Here is an 18110-nt window from a genome sequence, read left to right on the forward strand (position 1 = left end):
TATTAACCTGACTTGTAAGCATAGTTAGAAATGTAATTTTTCATGTTACCTTGAATGTTGCAAATGCATCTGATGCTATGTCAAAAGTTGACATTTCGACATATCTGAAGAAATCATAAAACTGTTCTGACCACAAAATGATTTTTGCAAGTGGTTCATGTCTGATGCATTCTCTTAACATTATTCCACAATTTAGAGCTATTTCTGGAGATTCATACCTGCAGGAAGAAAAAAACAAACCAACATAATTTGCCTTTACAAACTCTAATGCTGAAGATAAACATTTTGGAACAGGAAGTTTCCAATGGGCTCTAAATAAGTCATCAGAGGAAGTTACAAAAGGTCCCTCTCTCAGAGTAGATTAGTTCAAGGAGAATGTACTCTGGGGAACTCAAGACACACCAACTGGTGATAGTTGCTTAAATCCAAAGAAAAGTAATAGCCTCAAGAATGACATTGTGAAATCAGATCCATTCAGTGGAAAGACATGGAGAGAAGCACTTAGGGGCACACCTCCAACCTGGAGCTACATTTATATAGCATTTACATCCCTTCAAACAAAACAAAACAAAACAAAACAAACAAAAAGCTGAATCAAAAACACAGGGAACAAGATTCTCATATTCATATAATCTAAACGGTCTACCAAATACAAACATCTCTGTCATGGTTTCAACTCAACTCTGAAATGGCACTTGCAAGGGTGACATGTTGACTCTAGAAAATGGCAAGCAATCTTAGTCTTGAGGATTTCAGAGCCCTAAAGATGTAGGCAGGGATGTAGGCTCCACACCTGACCTTCCTGAAGCCAAGTCATGCCTCCTGCTCACCCTGCCATAGGAGAGAAAACCTGCTTTTCTTCTCTAGGAAGTGGCCCCGGCACTCTGTCCCAAGTCCTGCTTTGTTCCTCCATTGTTCTCCACGCCATATGGGCTGGGGTCTTATGTCTCTGCCCAGGGTGGCCTCTAGTTTCCTCATTTCCCAAAGCCATCTTTTTTGAGTCTGGCCAATGCCGCAATCTCTGCACAGTACATTTCAGAGTGAGGAACTACCTCACTCTGGAAGTGTTTCATGTCTGTTTCATGTTCTACCTTCCGGTTCTGCTTCTGCCCCTAATGGTTCCTAGATCTTGTCTGGATGTTATCTTTTGTTCACTGTCTTTGGCCTGAGAGTCAATGAGTGGCTGCCTCCTAATCACTACTTTTGTTCAGACTTTTCCTGACTCCAGTGAAGAGTCACAGTCAGGGTTTACAACATTACTGTAAACTGTATGTACTTCAAATCAAACCTCAGTGCCCTCAAGTTTCCTGTTTCTGTAATTTAGCATCACTGCTTTGTCTCTGATACTGAGGCCTCATACAGGTCTAGCAACTTCCAGGGTTAATGGGAATGCTCTCTGATGTGGGGTTCATTATGTGGCTACTCAATGTGGTTACTGAGTGTTAGCAATGTGGCTACTACTATGACTGGAGGCTTGAATTCTAAATGTTATCTGATGAAAACTGTAGCTCAAAGGCTACTTGTATGTCGTAGATGCTGCCACACAGCTTGTGTTTAATGGTCTCCCTCCAACTTTCCCCCTTTTGCCAGTTGTTTTACTGGTAGTGGCACCAGCCTCTTCCACATTTCTTGGGAAGAAGCTGCAAGTGGGCTGCATGTCTACACTCCCAATTGGCATGAGACTCATACTTCGGGAATTGTGGGAACCATGTAGGCAGCCACCACAATAGATCTTGCCAACAAAAAGCCTACTGACAGCATTTTCAGGTTAGGGGTTTAAAATGACTCCTCTGTGCTAATCATATCAACAAACTCTGGAGCTTTGGCGTCCACCAAATCTGGACTTCTGGAACAACACCGTATCCATCTGCCATCAAATGCTATAATCAGCTCCATTTACCTTACTGTTGCAATCAAGGCTCATTCCTGCCCCCAAATCCACAATTTCTCCTTTGCTTTTTCTCTTTTCTTTGTGCATAAAACTAAACCAGGTGGAAAGCCAATCCTAAGTACTATCTCTTTCACCAAATCTTGCCTCACAGACTCACTAAACCCCATCTGAGCCCCTCAAGCCCTGAGTGCCAGCTGTTGTTAATGCTGGGATCCTTTTGTTGTACTTATATCTACCACAGATTCCCAATGAGATCAAAAACACATTCCTTTGTGGCACTTTGAATGTAGCAGATATAATGATGGCTGACTCGTAGGAGATTAATTCGTTTGCTCACAAAACAGGTGATCGTGAGACTACTCTTTGCTATCTTTAATAATCAGAAGATCAGAAAGACAAGGGTAAGATGGCCAACAAGTTGGGCAGGTTTTGATGGTGGTTCATCAAGCTTGTCTTAAATGACGGAACCCCACATCAATGAGAACAAACAGTTATGCCGCATAACCTACTAGCACTACTGGAGAGAATATTCAAACTGAAACTGCCTGCTGAGAAACAACTGTGCCCTGATGTAGCTAAACTGTAGCCACACCAAGAGGGCAAATGCTCAATGTCCACCAACAGAGGCTTCACACCTCTACCACACATCTGCCTCATGTCAAAGTACTTATAGCTGAAGCAGGTAATCACACTGCATAAAAATAAAATCTTAAAAAGGCAGTTCACTCCTTGTCAGAGCTGTTTTCAGATCTGTGGCAGGAGACTATAGAAGATGAGCAAGTGATACCTTGATTCAAAAAAGTAAGAAAGCTGTCAGGCAAATGGTGGGAGGTCCTGTAGAGAGACAGAGGCCATGGAAGGATTGCCAGAGGAGCACTTTCAACACCCTAAAATCCCAAATGGTGCTCATAATGGTGTTAAAAACACAAAAAGATTTATTGTTCATCTAAGAAAGTAGTGAGGGTGCCAACTAAAAACTGATCAGACTAAAAAATGATAAAGCAAAAGGAACATTTGACCTCATGAAAATGTAGATTTTTCTCCAGAAGAATTATATTGTGAGGTAAGTCTTTCACTATAGAAAGACAAGGATAAGATGGCCAACAAGTTGGCCCAAAAAAGGACAATTACTGTATGGAGAAGGGCCCACAGAATTAGGAATTCACCATTTTGAATAGAGGCAATGTATACTGCCTTTTCGGTGAGAAATTGATGGAGATCACGACAATGGAAGGTTTAACTTGTTCATCCCAGAAACCAAAGACTAAACAAAACCCAGGAGTACACAGGGCCATCCATAAAGATCTCTTGCTCTCCAACAACTGAATTTGATCAAACCCCAGGCTTGATCAACTTCAAAGAATAAGGAACAGAAGAATGCAGTGCAAAAATCCACTAGAATGCAAATCCAAAGGTGTGATTGCACTCTATATAATGACTCAGTAGTTCTAACAAATATGTAGGGAGGAGGGTGGGAAGGCATGGTAGGAACTGTTGCAGATTTAAACATAAATTAGTCTTATCAACCAAATGACTTTTGGAACTTGTTTATAAGTTTAACTAAGTAATTTAGTGATTAAACTAAGTGAAACTAGTTGATTTAAAATTAAGTGAAAAACGGCATTTTCTACAGAAACATAATGAGTATTAACTGCAATTTTCTGGCATTATTATTAAAATAAGCAAGTACCCAGCCCTACTTACAATGAAAACAAATCTTAAAAAAGCATGCAAATGAAAACTTTTCCACATGTGTTTCTCCTCCTCCCTAAGCCACACTGAATGGCAAGGTCACCTCCCATCGTGTTACAGTAGAGTTGTGTTGTGTGCCAGCTCTGGTGTGGTGTGCATCTGTTTGTCTCTGCACTGGTAGTGCTCTCCTCCATTGGCGGCAGGTATTCGATTGGCCAGACTCTTACTGTGAATCAGCCTGCCCTCCTACTCCTCGCCTGATTGCTTGCCTCCTTCTGATTCATATCTCTGCAGTTTAGCACATCCCTCAAGTTCAGACTTGTTTAGCCAAAGCACGAGTCAGTGCATGTGCTGGATGTCAGCGTGCTGTTTCCGTCTTTCTATTTCTGTCCTTCTAGCTGCTTCTTCAGATATTGCCATACAGCGCACTTGGCATCTGTTATCTTGCTGTATCAATTCAGAGTTCATGTGTAAACATGTAGTGAGTATCTGAAATGGGGGCGTTTTCAAAGCAGCTTCAGATGCTTTTGTTTACTTTAAGCAGCATTTCCTTTTCCACAGAGAGCAGTAACTATTACAACTGATAATTTAGTTAACTTTCCCTATATTCTCACTGTATAACAGAAAGTAAAATAAGACCTTTGAGGTCTAATTTAAAAGAAAGTTCAAAGCAAGTGTCTAAGCTGACCAGAGCAATCTCAGCTAGGTGGGAGGGAAAGGAGTACAGCCAGAGGGCTATATGAGGCATCTACAGGGAAGAATACGGAGCTGTGAGCTTCAGTGAAAACTCCTGTCACTTGCTCCATCTATCCCTCCTTTCTTTTCACCTCCCATGTAACTGTGCTTCCTGGCATTCCCCATATATGTACACACGTTTTCTTTCTGTATATGGGTGACAGGGATTTCCCAGCAGGGCTCTGGAGCCCAGGGGCCACCCCAGAATTTCGGCCAGCAGAGCTGGAGGTTGTGCACCAAGGACACCAACTTACCTAACAGTGTTCAAGTCTTCTGAGACTTTTGTCTTTAGACACGTAAGATAAAGAGGCTTAGAAACTCACACTTGTCCTACCTTTCAACTTCCATATGCATTTTCAACTCAACTGAGCCCATTGTGAGACTGAAGCAATAGTATAGTGGGTAGGGCACCTGCCTTGCACTTGCCTTAGGTATGATCCCCGGCATCCCAAATGGCCCCCCCAAGCCATCACCAGGAGTGATTTCAGGGTGCAGAGCAGAGAACAAGGCCTGAGTATTGCCAGTTGCGGCCCCAAAACCAAAACCAAACCAACCAAACCTAACTGAGCTCACAGGGGGAATTTTAAGGCGGGATTAGTGTTCTAGAGAAAAAAGAGCAGATAAAACATACCTCATTCACACACTCATTATCCTATTTGCACTTATTGTTCCATTTCATTTTTTTTTTTTTGGGCCAAACCCATTTGATGCTCAAGGGTTACTCCTGGCTAAGCAATCAGAAACTGCCCCTGGCTTGGGGGGACCATATGGAATGTGGGGAGATTGAACCGCGGTCCTTTCTTGGCTAGCGCTCGCAAGGCAGACACCTTACCTCTAGCATCACCTCACCGGCCCCTCCATTTCATTTTTTTTTTTTTTTGGTTTTTGGGCCACACCCGGTAACGCTCAGGGGTTACTCCTGGCTATGTGCTCAGAAGTTGCTCCTGGCTTGGGGGACCATATGGGACACTGGGGATTGAACCGCGGTCCGTCCAAGGCTAGCGCAGGCAAGGTAGGCACCTTACGCAGGCAAGGTAGGCACCTTACCTTTAGCGCCACCGCCCAGCCCCTCCATTTCATTTTTCAACTGAGAATATAAATGATATGGGCCGGAAAGTTAGCACAGAAGTAGGGCATTTGCCTGGCACGCAGCCTATCCAGGACAGATGGTGGTTTGAATCCTGGGATTCCATTGGGTCCCCCATGCCTGCTAGGAGTGATTTCTAAGAGCAGAGCCAGGAGTAACCCCTGAGCATTGCTGGGTGTGACACACCCCCCCCCCCCAAAAAAAAAAAAAAACAAAGAGTATAAAAGATAGCACATTGTACATACCCTTTCAATAACATGAACAAAATATTCTGCTGGGTGCAGATGTACTCAACAGTAGGAGTTCTTGTACCAATTTGTCTTCTGAGAATATTGTTGAAAATTTGAGCCACGTCTTTTTTGCCCTATTAGGAATATAATCATTAAAATATTTACCTGACTAATAAAAAAAAATTTTACCTGACTGAACATCAGACTGTCCATCCACCCTCCCAAATAAATTAAAGCATTGCATATTTATAATTATGGCTACATCAGTTTACAGATGTCAAAATTTTTTACTTTATTTCTTGTCTAAATCTCCAGGCTATATTATATTACACTCTAAGATGAGCAATGTGCTGAAAAAGTGAACTCTCACTACATATCATTCCTACTCCCTTTTCTGATTCAGGGTTCAGCTTCTTATCCAGAAAGAATAAGCAGCTTCAAACAGGAAATTCCTGCTTAAACAATACAGGGGATGAAAGGACACTAGCCTCTGCTTGGATAATAAAAATTCTGAAGAACCTAAGCTGCAAAGGCAGTGAACCCAACCTCCTGCTTAAGTGAGGTCTACTTGTACAAGATTTCATGGAGATGAGCATAAGGGCATGAAGTGATCAAATTGTGTATAAAATTTCCTATTTAAATATTTCAATTAAAAAATTTTCAAAGCGAAACTTAAAAGTGGTACTATACTAACTTCCTTCTCAGCTGGGGAGTTTCTTTTCTTTTGTCTTCTAATTTTCAACAAACCTTTCTAATAACAGTAACAACAACGATGTCTCATAAATACACACCCAACACACACAAACTCCTCAATACCCTTACCGCCCCCTAATCTTTACTGCATTAATTCTTAACAGGTTGAGAAGAAAACAAAAACTAAGTGGACTTGAAGATATTATGTTCTTCTAACATCCTAACACTCAAAGATCAGTGAATTATGGAAAAAAGCAATTGTTCATTAAAAACAGCCAAAATGAAGGGCATTGTGAACAGCTGAGAAACTTCAGTAAATAAAGTCCAATTTTAAAAATAAGACCATTAGGGGTCCCAGGAACCTAGAACTGAAGTTCTAGCAGAAATCTTCCCTGGTGTTTGGGGAAGTCCCAGTCGTCCACACGACGACTCTAAGAGGATCCTGGATTTGGAAAAACTAGTCCTGTGTTTCTTACCTCAAAGTCAATGAGCTGTAGATCAGCCACAAGTGTACTGAGGAGTCCGCTGTTATAGAGTTCCTGGGCCAGCTGTGCCACTGCTTCTGTCTGGGGCTCTTTCTCATTTGTGCCATACAGAATTTCTTTCATGGCAACCAAGTTTTTGGACACTTCTTCTGTAGCCTGATTTGAGAGAAAGAAACAATTCATTTCACAGAACAGAGAAAGATTATCTTCTTGAGATATCAGATATCCATGGACTCACACAGAAGATCCTGAGGTGGGAGCGTTGGTGCCCAACAGGTGCCTATCAATGTGGGGAGCAACGAAGAAGTCCCACAGGAAAAGTCAGTGGACAGAGCACTGGCCAGCTGAACACAAGCATTTGTGGCTGAATCAGAATTCCTTCCTAACGGGGAAGGGAAAGGTGACCGAATAGAAGAGACGTGGAAGCTTGACCCAAGGAGAAACAAACGGGGGGGGGGGGGGGGATAAAGGGGAAGAAATGGCCAGAGCTGAGGAAGAGAGAACAGGTCTGTCAGAGAAAAGTGACTGCGGATTATTGGAGCAGCTGCAGAACCTTCCACTGCTGACAAAGACGAAGGAATAGAGAGGAAGAGAGATCTATCTTCTCTCTTAAGAAAGATTAACAGGGGACCGGGCGGTGGCGCTAAAGGTAAGGTGCCTGCCTTGCCTGCGCAAGCCTTGGACGGACCGAGGTTCGATCCCCCGGTGTCCCATATGGTCCCCCAAGCCAGGAGCGACTTCTGAGCACATAGCCAGGAGTAACCCCTGAGCGTTACCAGGTGTGGCCCAAAAACCAAAAAAAAAAAAAAAAAAAAAAAAGAAAGATTAACAGTATAGTAAACAATCCATTCTAGACACTGAGCTTCATGCAACAGAAGGCAAAGGTTCCTCCAAAAGAGAAGTGAAACACATGTACCTCACAAAAGCCCGAATTCACTGCTAGGAGATAATTTCTATGTCACATAACCCAGGAGGAGAATGCCAGGCAGGGCAGGTGGTTTTTATGAGTAGGAGTAGGAGTGGGGGTGGGGTGGGGTGGGGTAGAGTAGGAGAGGCACACCTGGCTTCTGTGGAGGCCAGAGAGATGAAACATCAGAGAGCAGAGTACAAGAGGAGAGAGCTACAGAGAATCCCATACTTCCTGTGGGGAAACTACTCTAGGCTTGGAAACAGAACCCTGAAGCTAATCCCTCAGAGCAGAGAGATCCTAAGAACCTGAAAAACCATGTCCCTAAGCAGAACATTCAAAAGGTCCTGTCTCTGTCAATATACAAAATTAACCAAGAGAGCAAAACTGGAAAATAAACCAACATATAAAGAGAAAACATAACCAAGAGAAACAAATAGAAATAGTATACAAAGACTTTATAAAACTGTATGATATCCAGTGTGTTCAGGAAAAAAGGAGTACGGTTAAATAGAGGTCAGAAAGACACATTCAGAAGGTCCAAATCAAATATTAGGAATAAAAGCCACATTATCTGGGATTAAAATGATGAGATTCGACACTAAAAATAAAGATGAATAAGACTAGAGATAGAGCAATAAAAAAACCCTTTCAAAGTCAAACACCAGGGGATAGAGTTGGGATAAAGGAAAGAGAAGAGCACAGCAGTGAATTAACAAAAAAAGGATGATCAGGAAAACAAAGCAAAACAAATCAACAACCATACAATGAGCCTGGAATGTAGCTCAGTGATAAGAGTGAGTGCCCTGTATGTATAATCCCTGACCCAAAGATTAACATAAATTTTTTTTTTTGGTCACACCCAGCAGCGCTCAAGGGACCATATGGGATGCTGGGATTCGAACCACTGACCTTCTACATGAAAGGCAAACGCCTTACCTCCATGCTATCTCTCCGGGCCCTAAAATAATTTTTTTAAATTAAAATTTATTTCACAAGAACAGAAACTCCAGAGATGCTTGGGTATTACTTCTGGTGAAATATGGGGGCTAACAGAGACAGACCCAGGGGTGTTAATTGGGGACAAGTGGTGCTAGCGGTTGAACCCAAACTGTGCTAGAGTCCAATCTATAGCCTGTCTGTCTTCCTAACCCCTGGGTTCTTTTTGAGGTGATGAATACTTCTAACATTATTATTTTTTATTTATTTTTTGGGGTCACACCCGGCCGCGCTCAGCGGTTACTCCTGGCTCTATGCTCAGAAGTCGCTCCTGGCAGGCTCAGGGGACCATATGGGATGCCGGGATTCGAACCACCAACCTTCTGCATGCAAAGCAAACGCTTTACCTCCATGCTATCTCTCCGGCCCCTACTTCTAACATTATTATTTCAGATTATGATTTCACATTAGCTACAAATAAAGTAAATATTGAATTATACACTTAATTTTTATTTAAAATCGAAAGATAATTTAGTTTTTGGTCTACACTAGGTAGTACTCAGGGTTACTCTTAGTGGCTTGGAGGACCAAATGTGATGTCAGGAAATGAATCAGAGTTGGCTGCATGCAATCCAAGAGACCTCCCTGCTGTACTATTGCTTGGCTTCCCCTGAATTATACACTTTAACACATTTCTAAACTAAACCACTCAACTGTGTATGCAGCAGCTCAATGGGTTAAACAATCATAAGGTATGTGAGGCTGTATTTTATGAGTAAGAAAGGGGACCTGGGAAAGAAAGCTGTATGTGGAACAGGAGTTGAATGGTGACCTGACATACACAAATGCCCCCTTTTCCACTTGACAAGGTGAGAACAAAGCCTCTGCTGCAAGTGAAGAAGAAACCAATAAACTGCCTGCTGCATGGCCTCTTTAGATCCCACTTATTTCTTGCCTTTTCAGGAACTCACACTGTATGTCACACACTTTTCATACCATCAATTCCCTCTCACTTAACTCAGTTTTTAAATACAATCAAGAGTCTCATAACAATATGAAATAAGGGCACTCTCTTGACACCACAAGTCCCTTGAGGTGTCATTCCACCCGTCATTAAGCCTTCTCGGAACATCTGCAGAAACACAACCAGAGTATGGTTTTCCTTTCCAACTCACCCTCAGTACAGCCCCACCTGGCTTCCATATCTAGTAGTTTTCAGCTTCTAGCTAATAACCTGCCTGGCATTCAAGGAATATTTAAGTCTTTGTTACCAGTAAGTTTTTGGCAGCAATGGAGGCTTGGTCCTCCCTGGTCCCTATCACTTATCACCAAACCTAATTTTGTGAACTCTCAATTCTCCTGGTATTTCTCCCAGTCTCTACTTTGCAGCTCCTCCTTGACTAGACCATTTAATACTCTGGAGATTAATCTAGCCAAGGTACAGGGCCTCCTGATTCTATCAGTTCTCCCTAAGAGATCTCATCCACACCTACAGCTTTCATTAACACCTAAGCACAGCTGCCACACAGATTCCGATCACTGATCCAGTTCTCTGACTGGGACATCCAGCAACCTACTCAAAATAACTTCCCTTAGATGCTCCTGGGACCACAGACTGAGGGCATCTCAAAAAGAACTTGTGACCCGCCTGCCACAGGGCTGTCGGAAGTCCTTGTTTAGTGTCAGGGATAATATCCATATCCATATCCTCAGAAACTGAGGAGTCATTCTTACTAGAATTTGTCTTTTTCCTCACATTACCCATAACTAATTCAGCACCCATGTCCAAAATTCATACATTTAAGCCCTTCACTATCACCACCCCCTTCACCAACTCCTCCTCCAAGCTGGCTGTGGTCACGTTCAGGGTTATGCTGGCCTTTGCAGTGACAATTTGTCTGCTCCCAACGCCTCCTGGCCAGCACCCAACACTTCCTTCATTGCTTAGCATAATGATCACATCTAAAGAGGCCTTCTTTAAGACAGGATAGTATGGTTTCCTTCTGCTTTAAGAATGACTTGATTGGTGGGCTATGAAACTGGATGAAAAGTGAATGTAGGGAAATGTATTATCATGCCATTAAAAAAAAACAAAGCTTTTTTTTTTAAATGCAGATTTACAGGGATGAAGAAGACACAATGTTGACAAGTACCAAGTAAAGGAATCTATCTAGTAAGTGGTGTGCAAGGAGTCAGTTGGCCTACTTCATCCTATGGCCATTCTACTAAGTGAGTGTGAGCCTCGGGCTTGGCCCTCTATGCATAGGTGCATAGATTGCTCCTGGTGTGACACTTACGGGGCAGTGGGGAATGAAAAGCAATGAGCGTATATGGTACTTGACTGAGGAAAGAGTTCTGCGTCAATGCCGAAGCAATTACTAGCTGGCTTAGAAATTCTGAGTCACATTATTCTGTTGTGACTGACAGGGCCCTTCAAAGTTAAATTTGATTGTGGTTTGCCTTCAGCTCAGTTTACAAGCTCGTAAAGAACAGTTTGGAAGGATCAAGCAGTCCAGGGTGCCAAAGGGAGGGAGGGGTAAGAACACCTTCATGTTTCACTAGTTCTATGTCAGATCTGAACAGTTTTACAGTTCACACTTTCAACAGAGCTCCTGAATCACTGGAATGAGATAAGCAGCCAAATGTTCACTGTATTTGATACTGTTTCGATTTCTTCTCCTATTCTGTTCCCTTAAGACAACTCATACCACCATTTTTAAGATTTTAAATAATTAATCATGTAGTTCTACATATACAAGCAGGCACATCAATTACAGTCTGAGAAAAATGCCGAGAACAATGCTAAGTAAAAAGCTTCACACTAAAGGGGATTAGCTAACAGGCTGATTTGGAGCACTCAGAGGGGAATGGCACTGGGATAGGAAACTTCAAACAGGGAGTTTCAAGGTTAGTTCCCAAAGAAGTACACAAGAGTGTCAGGAGCATGATGGACCAGAAAAATAAAATGCACCTAATTTATTATTTAATAGTAGTCATATAAATGAGATTAACTTCCTATTTTATCAGCTATTGTTTATTTCTATGCATGTTTCAACTATTTGTGACTTCTGTTTTCTACTACAGTTTGTTTAAGCAGAAACAGCAGCAGCAGCAGCAGCAGAAGAAGAAACATCCAAATATTACCAAAAGAGCATCCGGAAAGCTTAAGAACCATTTCACCGGAAAAGATGCAGCATGCCGGATGAAAAATGCCACACGTGGAACCAAGCTAACCATTGTTTTCTGGAACTGCCTTGGTTTTCCCCTCACTGGCATTCACGTCAGGACCCACACCTATACGACCCCCCACCTCTTGTCAACCTGCCTCGTGTCAGCATGTTCTCTGCCACCTCCCGTCCATCTCCTCTCACCTCCAGAGTAAGTGGCCTCTGGGTCTGTACACTGTCCAAGCTGCTAAGGCTCAGTGTCACTTAATCTACAGGGCTCCTGCATGGCAAGTAGGAAAGCATGTGTTAGAGCTGCCCAGGCATGGAGCGCTGCGTTTCGTGTTTCCCTGAACAGGCCTGGATGCTCTTTACTGAAAATGTCTCCAAGCTTGGCTCCCAGGATCTGAACACAGTAGAAAACGTGACATAACCAGTGTACACTTGCTTTACTCAAATTCCCACTGTTCAGCTGTCTTCAGTGGACTCAGGACTCCTCCTCACAGGATGACTTTTCACCTGCAGGTCCTAAATGACTGATTTCAGTCATTCCCCTTTCCTCAGTCCTTGCATCTCACTCCTTTCAGACCCAGGGAAGACTTTCTAACGACAACTTTGCCACCTCTTCCTTCTAGCTGCCTATATCTCTGGCTAGTTTCTGTCTGAAACCTAGACTCTCGGAGCAGCTTTGGAGACTTTACGACACATGCACACTCCCACCCAAGCTGTATTAACAAGGACAGAAAAACCAGAATTTGCACACTGTTCCACAGGGTCCAAGTAAACAACAATTCTGTAACCTGGTGAGTTCTTAACAGGAAATCTGAGAGCCCAACTTCATTCCTAAAGCTGTTCTGTCCTTAACAGTGCCATCTACAATGACTCACGAGGAAATGCATGCTAACTCTCAACTAAAGCAAACTAGATGAAATAATCAATGTTTTTCAAGTGACTGATAATCCAGTGCAGACGAAAGGTGAGGCCTGGGACATGCTCAGTGATAAAGCACATGTATGCAGCAAGGGGCACAATGCCCAACCTCAACCCCAAACTAGAAAGCAGAAAGCCAACAGAGGTGTCACAATTAACTGTAGCGAATGGTCCAGAACACTGACTGGGTGTAGGGGTGAGGTGGATCAGTGGGCATTAATGAAGCAGAAGCTATTATTCGCTGTGATTTCCCATTTTGATCTCTGTTCTATTGTGGTGTGAGGTATATGTTCGTGGGACCATGGCGGAGGAAAGAGGTCCCAAAAATTCCTGAATGCGTTCTCTTCATGGAGTGCTGAGTTGCTACTTCTGTGTGTGGGAAGGAGGCATGTGAGATGGTCAGTGCATTCTGCTAGCCCTGGCCACAGGAGTGCTGAGAACCATGTAGTTCCTTAAGCTCTCAGATGCCCAAGAAAGGCTTTCCAACTTTCTTTGCCTGCTGTCAGGTCTCATTCTCTCCTGGGTTCTGTTTGTAGTCAAATGAGCCTCAGAGCCTGTACTGCAAGCTCTTCCTGCTCTATTTCCTGAATGAGCCCTTCCTGCTCTTCATAGGCTCCATGGACAAGTGGGACGGTGCTGGAAACCTTGCCTCAGACTTGTAGTTTCTTACTCCTCACATGCACTATGTATTTACCCAAACTGATGCTTCCTATAATCCTGCCATTCTCCTTGTGATCTGAAGTGCCAAAACAGTGGCTTAGACCTGGCAAGACTTTAGGGTAGTTAGTGCTCACTGACTGATCATGTGGGATATTTGATCAGCCAAACATGGTATTCTGGCACTCAACACGCTACATGTAGTGATACCAATGAACTGCATATTAAATTTCATGGGTACACGCTGCCATAGGAGCCAAGTGTTTTATAACATGTGGCCACGAAGGGAAATGAGAACCCCTCACCACACACTGGGGAAAATGTGGACACTACTCTCTAGGCCATACCTGCTGACTGTCTGGGTGAAGAGCACAAGGCTTTCTCTAGTTTTGGGGCCACAACCAGTGGTGCTTAAGGATCACTCCTCACGGGTCTTTGGGAAAGCCTCATAAGGTAAGGGGATTGAACCAGGATCTGGCTACATGTAAGAGTCTCTCTCTGCCTGAGGTATATTGAAGTTCATGCTTGTCTTCTTGTGAGTTTTGAAAAGAGGTTCATCCTGTGTAGTTTTACTAAGCAGCTACTCATGGAGGGAGTTTGGGGATACAAAGCAAAGCCAGTTACAGACAAGTGTGGGCCAAGCTTCACAGAGAGTACACTGATGCAAACGTCCTTAACAAAATCTTAGCTAACTTGGGCGGGAGAAATAGAACAGCAGTAGAGTATCTGCCTTGCAAGCAGCTGATTCAAATAGCTGGAGGTTTGAATCCCAGCATCCCATCTGGTCCCCCATATCTGCCAGAAGCGACTTCTGAGTGCAGAGCCAGGAGTAACCCGAGCACTACCAGGTGTGGACCCACCCCCCCCAAACAAAACAAAACAAAGCAAACAAAACAAACAAAACCCTCCAAAATCTTAGCTAACTGAATCTAACATATTAAAAAACAATCATACACCCTGATCAAGTGGGATTCATACCAGGGATGAAACATGTGCCATGGGAACTCAACTTAGACTCCATGTGATTGGACAGATCCCACCTGTAGAACCCACAACAGATCCCTGCAACACTAGCAGGAACCAAACTCCCCCAGGGGAGTTCCTAATACTGCTCTGGCAACAATAGCAACAACTTGATGTAAAAGTAGGTTGCCCTACCTCATCACCTAGTGGTAAGATGAAACAAAACAAGATCACAGGGCCGGAGAGATAGCATGGAGGTAAGGCGTTTGCCTTTCATGCAGGAGGTCATCGGTTGGAATCCCGGCGTCCCATGTGGTCCCCTGTGCCTGCCAGGAGCAATTTCTGAGCCTGGAGCCAGGGATAACCCCTGAGCACTGCCGGGTATAACCCAAAAACCACAACAAAACAAAACAAAACAAATAAAACAAGATCACACTAATTACAGAAGACTGACTTTGACAATAGCGACTGGGCAGAACTTTTCCTAGGCCCAGTAAGAAAGACCCTAGCCTTGGCTCCGGCCTAGGATTTGTACAAAAACCAAGATCTCTAATTCCAGAGGTCTGACTAACAACCGTGATTGAGCAGAACTTCTGGACCCATAAGAAAGACTATAGCATGATAGCTTTGATTTATTTAAGAAAGAGAGAGAAGACCTTAGAAAATAAAAAGATATTCCATACTCATGGATTGGAAGAATACTATTAAAATGACTATTCTACCTAAACAATTATATAGATTCACTGCCAACGCCATCCAAATTCAGATGATATTCTTCAAGGGCCTAGAAAAGTCAATACTAAAATTTGTATGGAATCAGAAAAGCCAAAGCTATACTGAAAAATAAGAAATTGGGAGATTATCTCATTACCTAATTTGGAACTATATTATAAAGCTATAGTGATCAAAACAATATGATACTGGAATAGACTCTGATTAATGGTTAGAATTAAATATCAAGGACAAAACCCCATATATATATGAATACGGACAATTTTTGATAAAGGATCTGAGAATATGAAATGCAATAAAGACAGTCTCTTCAACAACTGGAGCTGGGGAAATTGGGTAACTACATATAAGAAGTTAAAGCTGGATCCACATGATACCTTACTCCAAAATCAATTCAAAGTAGATAAATGATCTTGAAATTAAACTAGAAACTATAGAAAAATACAGGCAGAACTCTTCAAGAGTTGGACCTCAAAGGCATCTTCAATGATCTGATACCACTGGCAAAGGCAATAAAATAAAAAATAAACAAACAGGAGTACATCAAATTAAGGAGTTTTTGCATGGCAAAAGAAATGCAGGTTAAAACAAAAAGCTAACTGAGTGGGAAAACATATTCACATTCAACAAATAATGGGTTAATATCCAAGATATATAAAGTATTCATAAAGATCAACCAAAATTTTTTCAAAATTTATCCAGAAATGGGCAGAGGAAATGAGCAAACACTTCTCAGAGAAGATAAGTGGATTGTCTACAGGCACATGAAAAAGTGCTCAGCATCACTCATTAGAGAAATTCAAATAAGACAACAAGGAGATATTGATCTTCTCATACCAGTGATAATAATACATATCAAAAATAGTGGGAACCATCTGTGCTGGTGGAGATGTGGTGAAAAAGGAACTTCATCTATGGCTGGTGGGAATTTTGTCTGGTTCAACCCTTGTGAAAAATAGTACGGAGTCCTCAGAAAACTTGAGTAAAATTGAGCTGTCATACAACTAGCTATTCCACTGTTGGGCATCTACCCCCCTCCAAAAAACATAAAAACATAAAGTATAAAAATATTATTCAAAAGGCTATATGCACACCATTATTCACTGCTGCACAATAGCTAAGATATGAAATCAATCTAGGTGTCCAATGACAGATGAATATATTATGAAAATACTATGTGCTGCAAGCAACTATGAAATCATGCAATTTGCTACAACCTTTCTGGAATTGAAAGTTATTATGCTGAGTTAAGAAAGCCAGGAGAGAAACAAACACAGCATGATTTTAGTTATCTGTAGTTCAAAGAATAACTAGATGATGAAATATAATATTGTAAAGGAGGAATGCTTAGATCACTCCTGACCCAGAGCTTAGGGGGAAATAGATCAAGAAAAAATTCAAAGCACAGACTCAACACTAAAAACATGAGATCTAAGCTGCAATAGCCAAACTTTATAATGTGCCTGTCAAGGTGGCAGGTGAAGTGGTTAGGGTAAGGCAGTGGTCGGCAACCATTTTTTTTCCAACTGAGCCAAATCGCGCCAAAACCACGATTGAAATTTATTTTGAGAGCCACAGTTTTGTTTTTGTGTCACACCCAGCAATGCTCAGAGGTTATTCCTGGCTCTATCCTCAGAAATCGCCCCCAGCGGGCTTGGGGGACCATATGGGATGCCAGGATTCAAACTAGCGACCTTCTGCAAGCAAGGCAAACACCTTACCGCTGTGCTATCTCTCTACACCACTCCCCTTTTTGGTTTTTGGGTCACACCCGGCAGCGCTGAGGGGTTATTCCTGGCTCTATGCTCAGAAATCGCTCCTGGCAGGCTCAGGGGACCACATGAGATGCCGGGGTTCGAACCACCGACCTTCTGCATGAGAGGCAAACACCTTACCTCCATGCTATCTCTCCGGCCCCAAGAGCCACATTTTTAAAACCAAAAATACATAGGATGGTACACTGTTTTTAGTTTCAATAAGTTTTTATTGAGAATACTCTGCATGCAATTATCCACATAGGGGAGGATACAAATAATACAACTAATAAAACAAAAACTTTAGAATATTATTTATCGATAACGTTAAATTCCATAAAATTTGCCTTACAATGTAGAGAAAATTATATCCTGACGACTGACAAAGTCACAAATACTAATGTGAACATTGGCCTTGCATTTCCTTGGATAGTTGTTAGGTTTGTATGTTGTTGTTTTTAATTTTAGGCACGATTCCAGGTTCTCATCGATGAGATGATTTCTCAATTTACTCTTGATAAGATTCATGCTTGAAAATGATTGTTCGCATAAATATGAAGACCTGAACAAGGAAAGAACAGCAAAAACACTAGCTTTTTTAGTTGATTATATGAGTCAGGAATACTATTCCAGGTGTTAAAAAAAATCAACATATCTTCCTTCTCCAGGTCTTTCAAAGCAGACCACTTGTGCTGTGAACAAAGTTCACATTGGCGTTTCTCCAATCTTTCTAAATTAGCACAAAGACGTTCAAATTTCGAGCTCCACAGTTCTGTTTTTTAAATCCAGCAATTGCCGGCGAGGTGGTGCTAGAGGTAAGGTGTCTGCCTTGCAAGCGATAGCCAAGGAAGGACCGTGGTTTGATCCCCCGGCGTCCTATATGGTCCCCCAAGCCAGGGGCAATTTTTGAGCGCTTAGCCAGGAGTAACTCCTGAGCATCAAACGAGTGTGGCCCGAAAAACCAAAAAAAAAAAAAAAAAAAAAAAAGGGGAGAAAAATTCAATTCCATTACAGTGGCATCCAGAGGTTTTTTTTTTTTTAACAAAGGCCAACATCGCTTTGCTGTTTCTGAAATCCTGAAAGCTCTTGAGAAAAGCTTCCCTCATATTTAAAAGTGCTGTTTTAAAATAGGTAATGTCAATATCAGAATTATCTTCTTGGCGATGTTTCAACAGGCTTGGAAAGTGAATCAAAGTTTCTCTGTCAAAATCTTGAGCAAAAACAGATAATTTGTTTTAAAACAAAATAACT

General features: G+C 42.2%; 1 protein-coding gene across 1 annotated transcript in view; it reads right to left on the minus strand.

Annotated features, from left to right (window-relative positions):
- CAB39 (calcium binding protein 39) overlaps positions 1 to 18110 on the minus strand; it is a 91859-nt gene that overhangs the window by 17846 nt on the left and 55903 nt on the right. The window contains exons 3-5 of the mRNA XM_049769323.1: positions 6805 to 6969; positions 5651 to 5769; positions 50 to 218 (exon numbers count right to left, since the gene is read on the minus strand). Of these exons, the coding sequence (XP_049625280.1) occupies positions 50 to 218; positions 5651 to 5769; positions 6805 to 6969 (453 nt within the window). The remainder of the gene's footprint in view (positions 1 to 49; positions 219 to 5650; positions 5770 to 6804; positions 6970 to 18110) is intronic.

Source organism: Suncus etruscus, chromosome 2 (assembly GCF_024139225.1).
Source record: "Suncus etruscus isolate mSunEtr1 chromosome 2, mSunEtr1.pri.cur, whole genome shotgun sequence".
NCBI lineage: Eukaryota > Metazoa > Chordata > Mammalia > Eulipotyphla > Soricidae > Suncus > Suncus etruscus.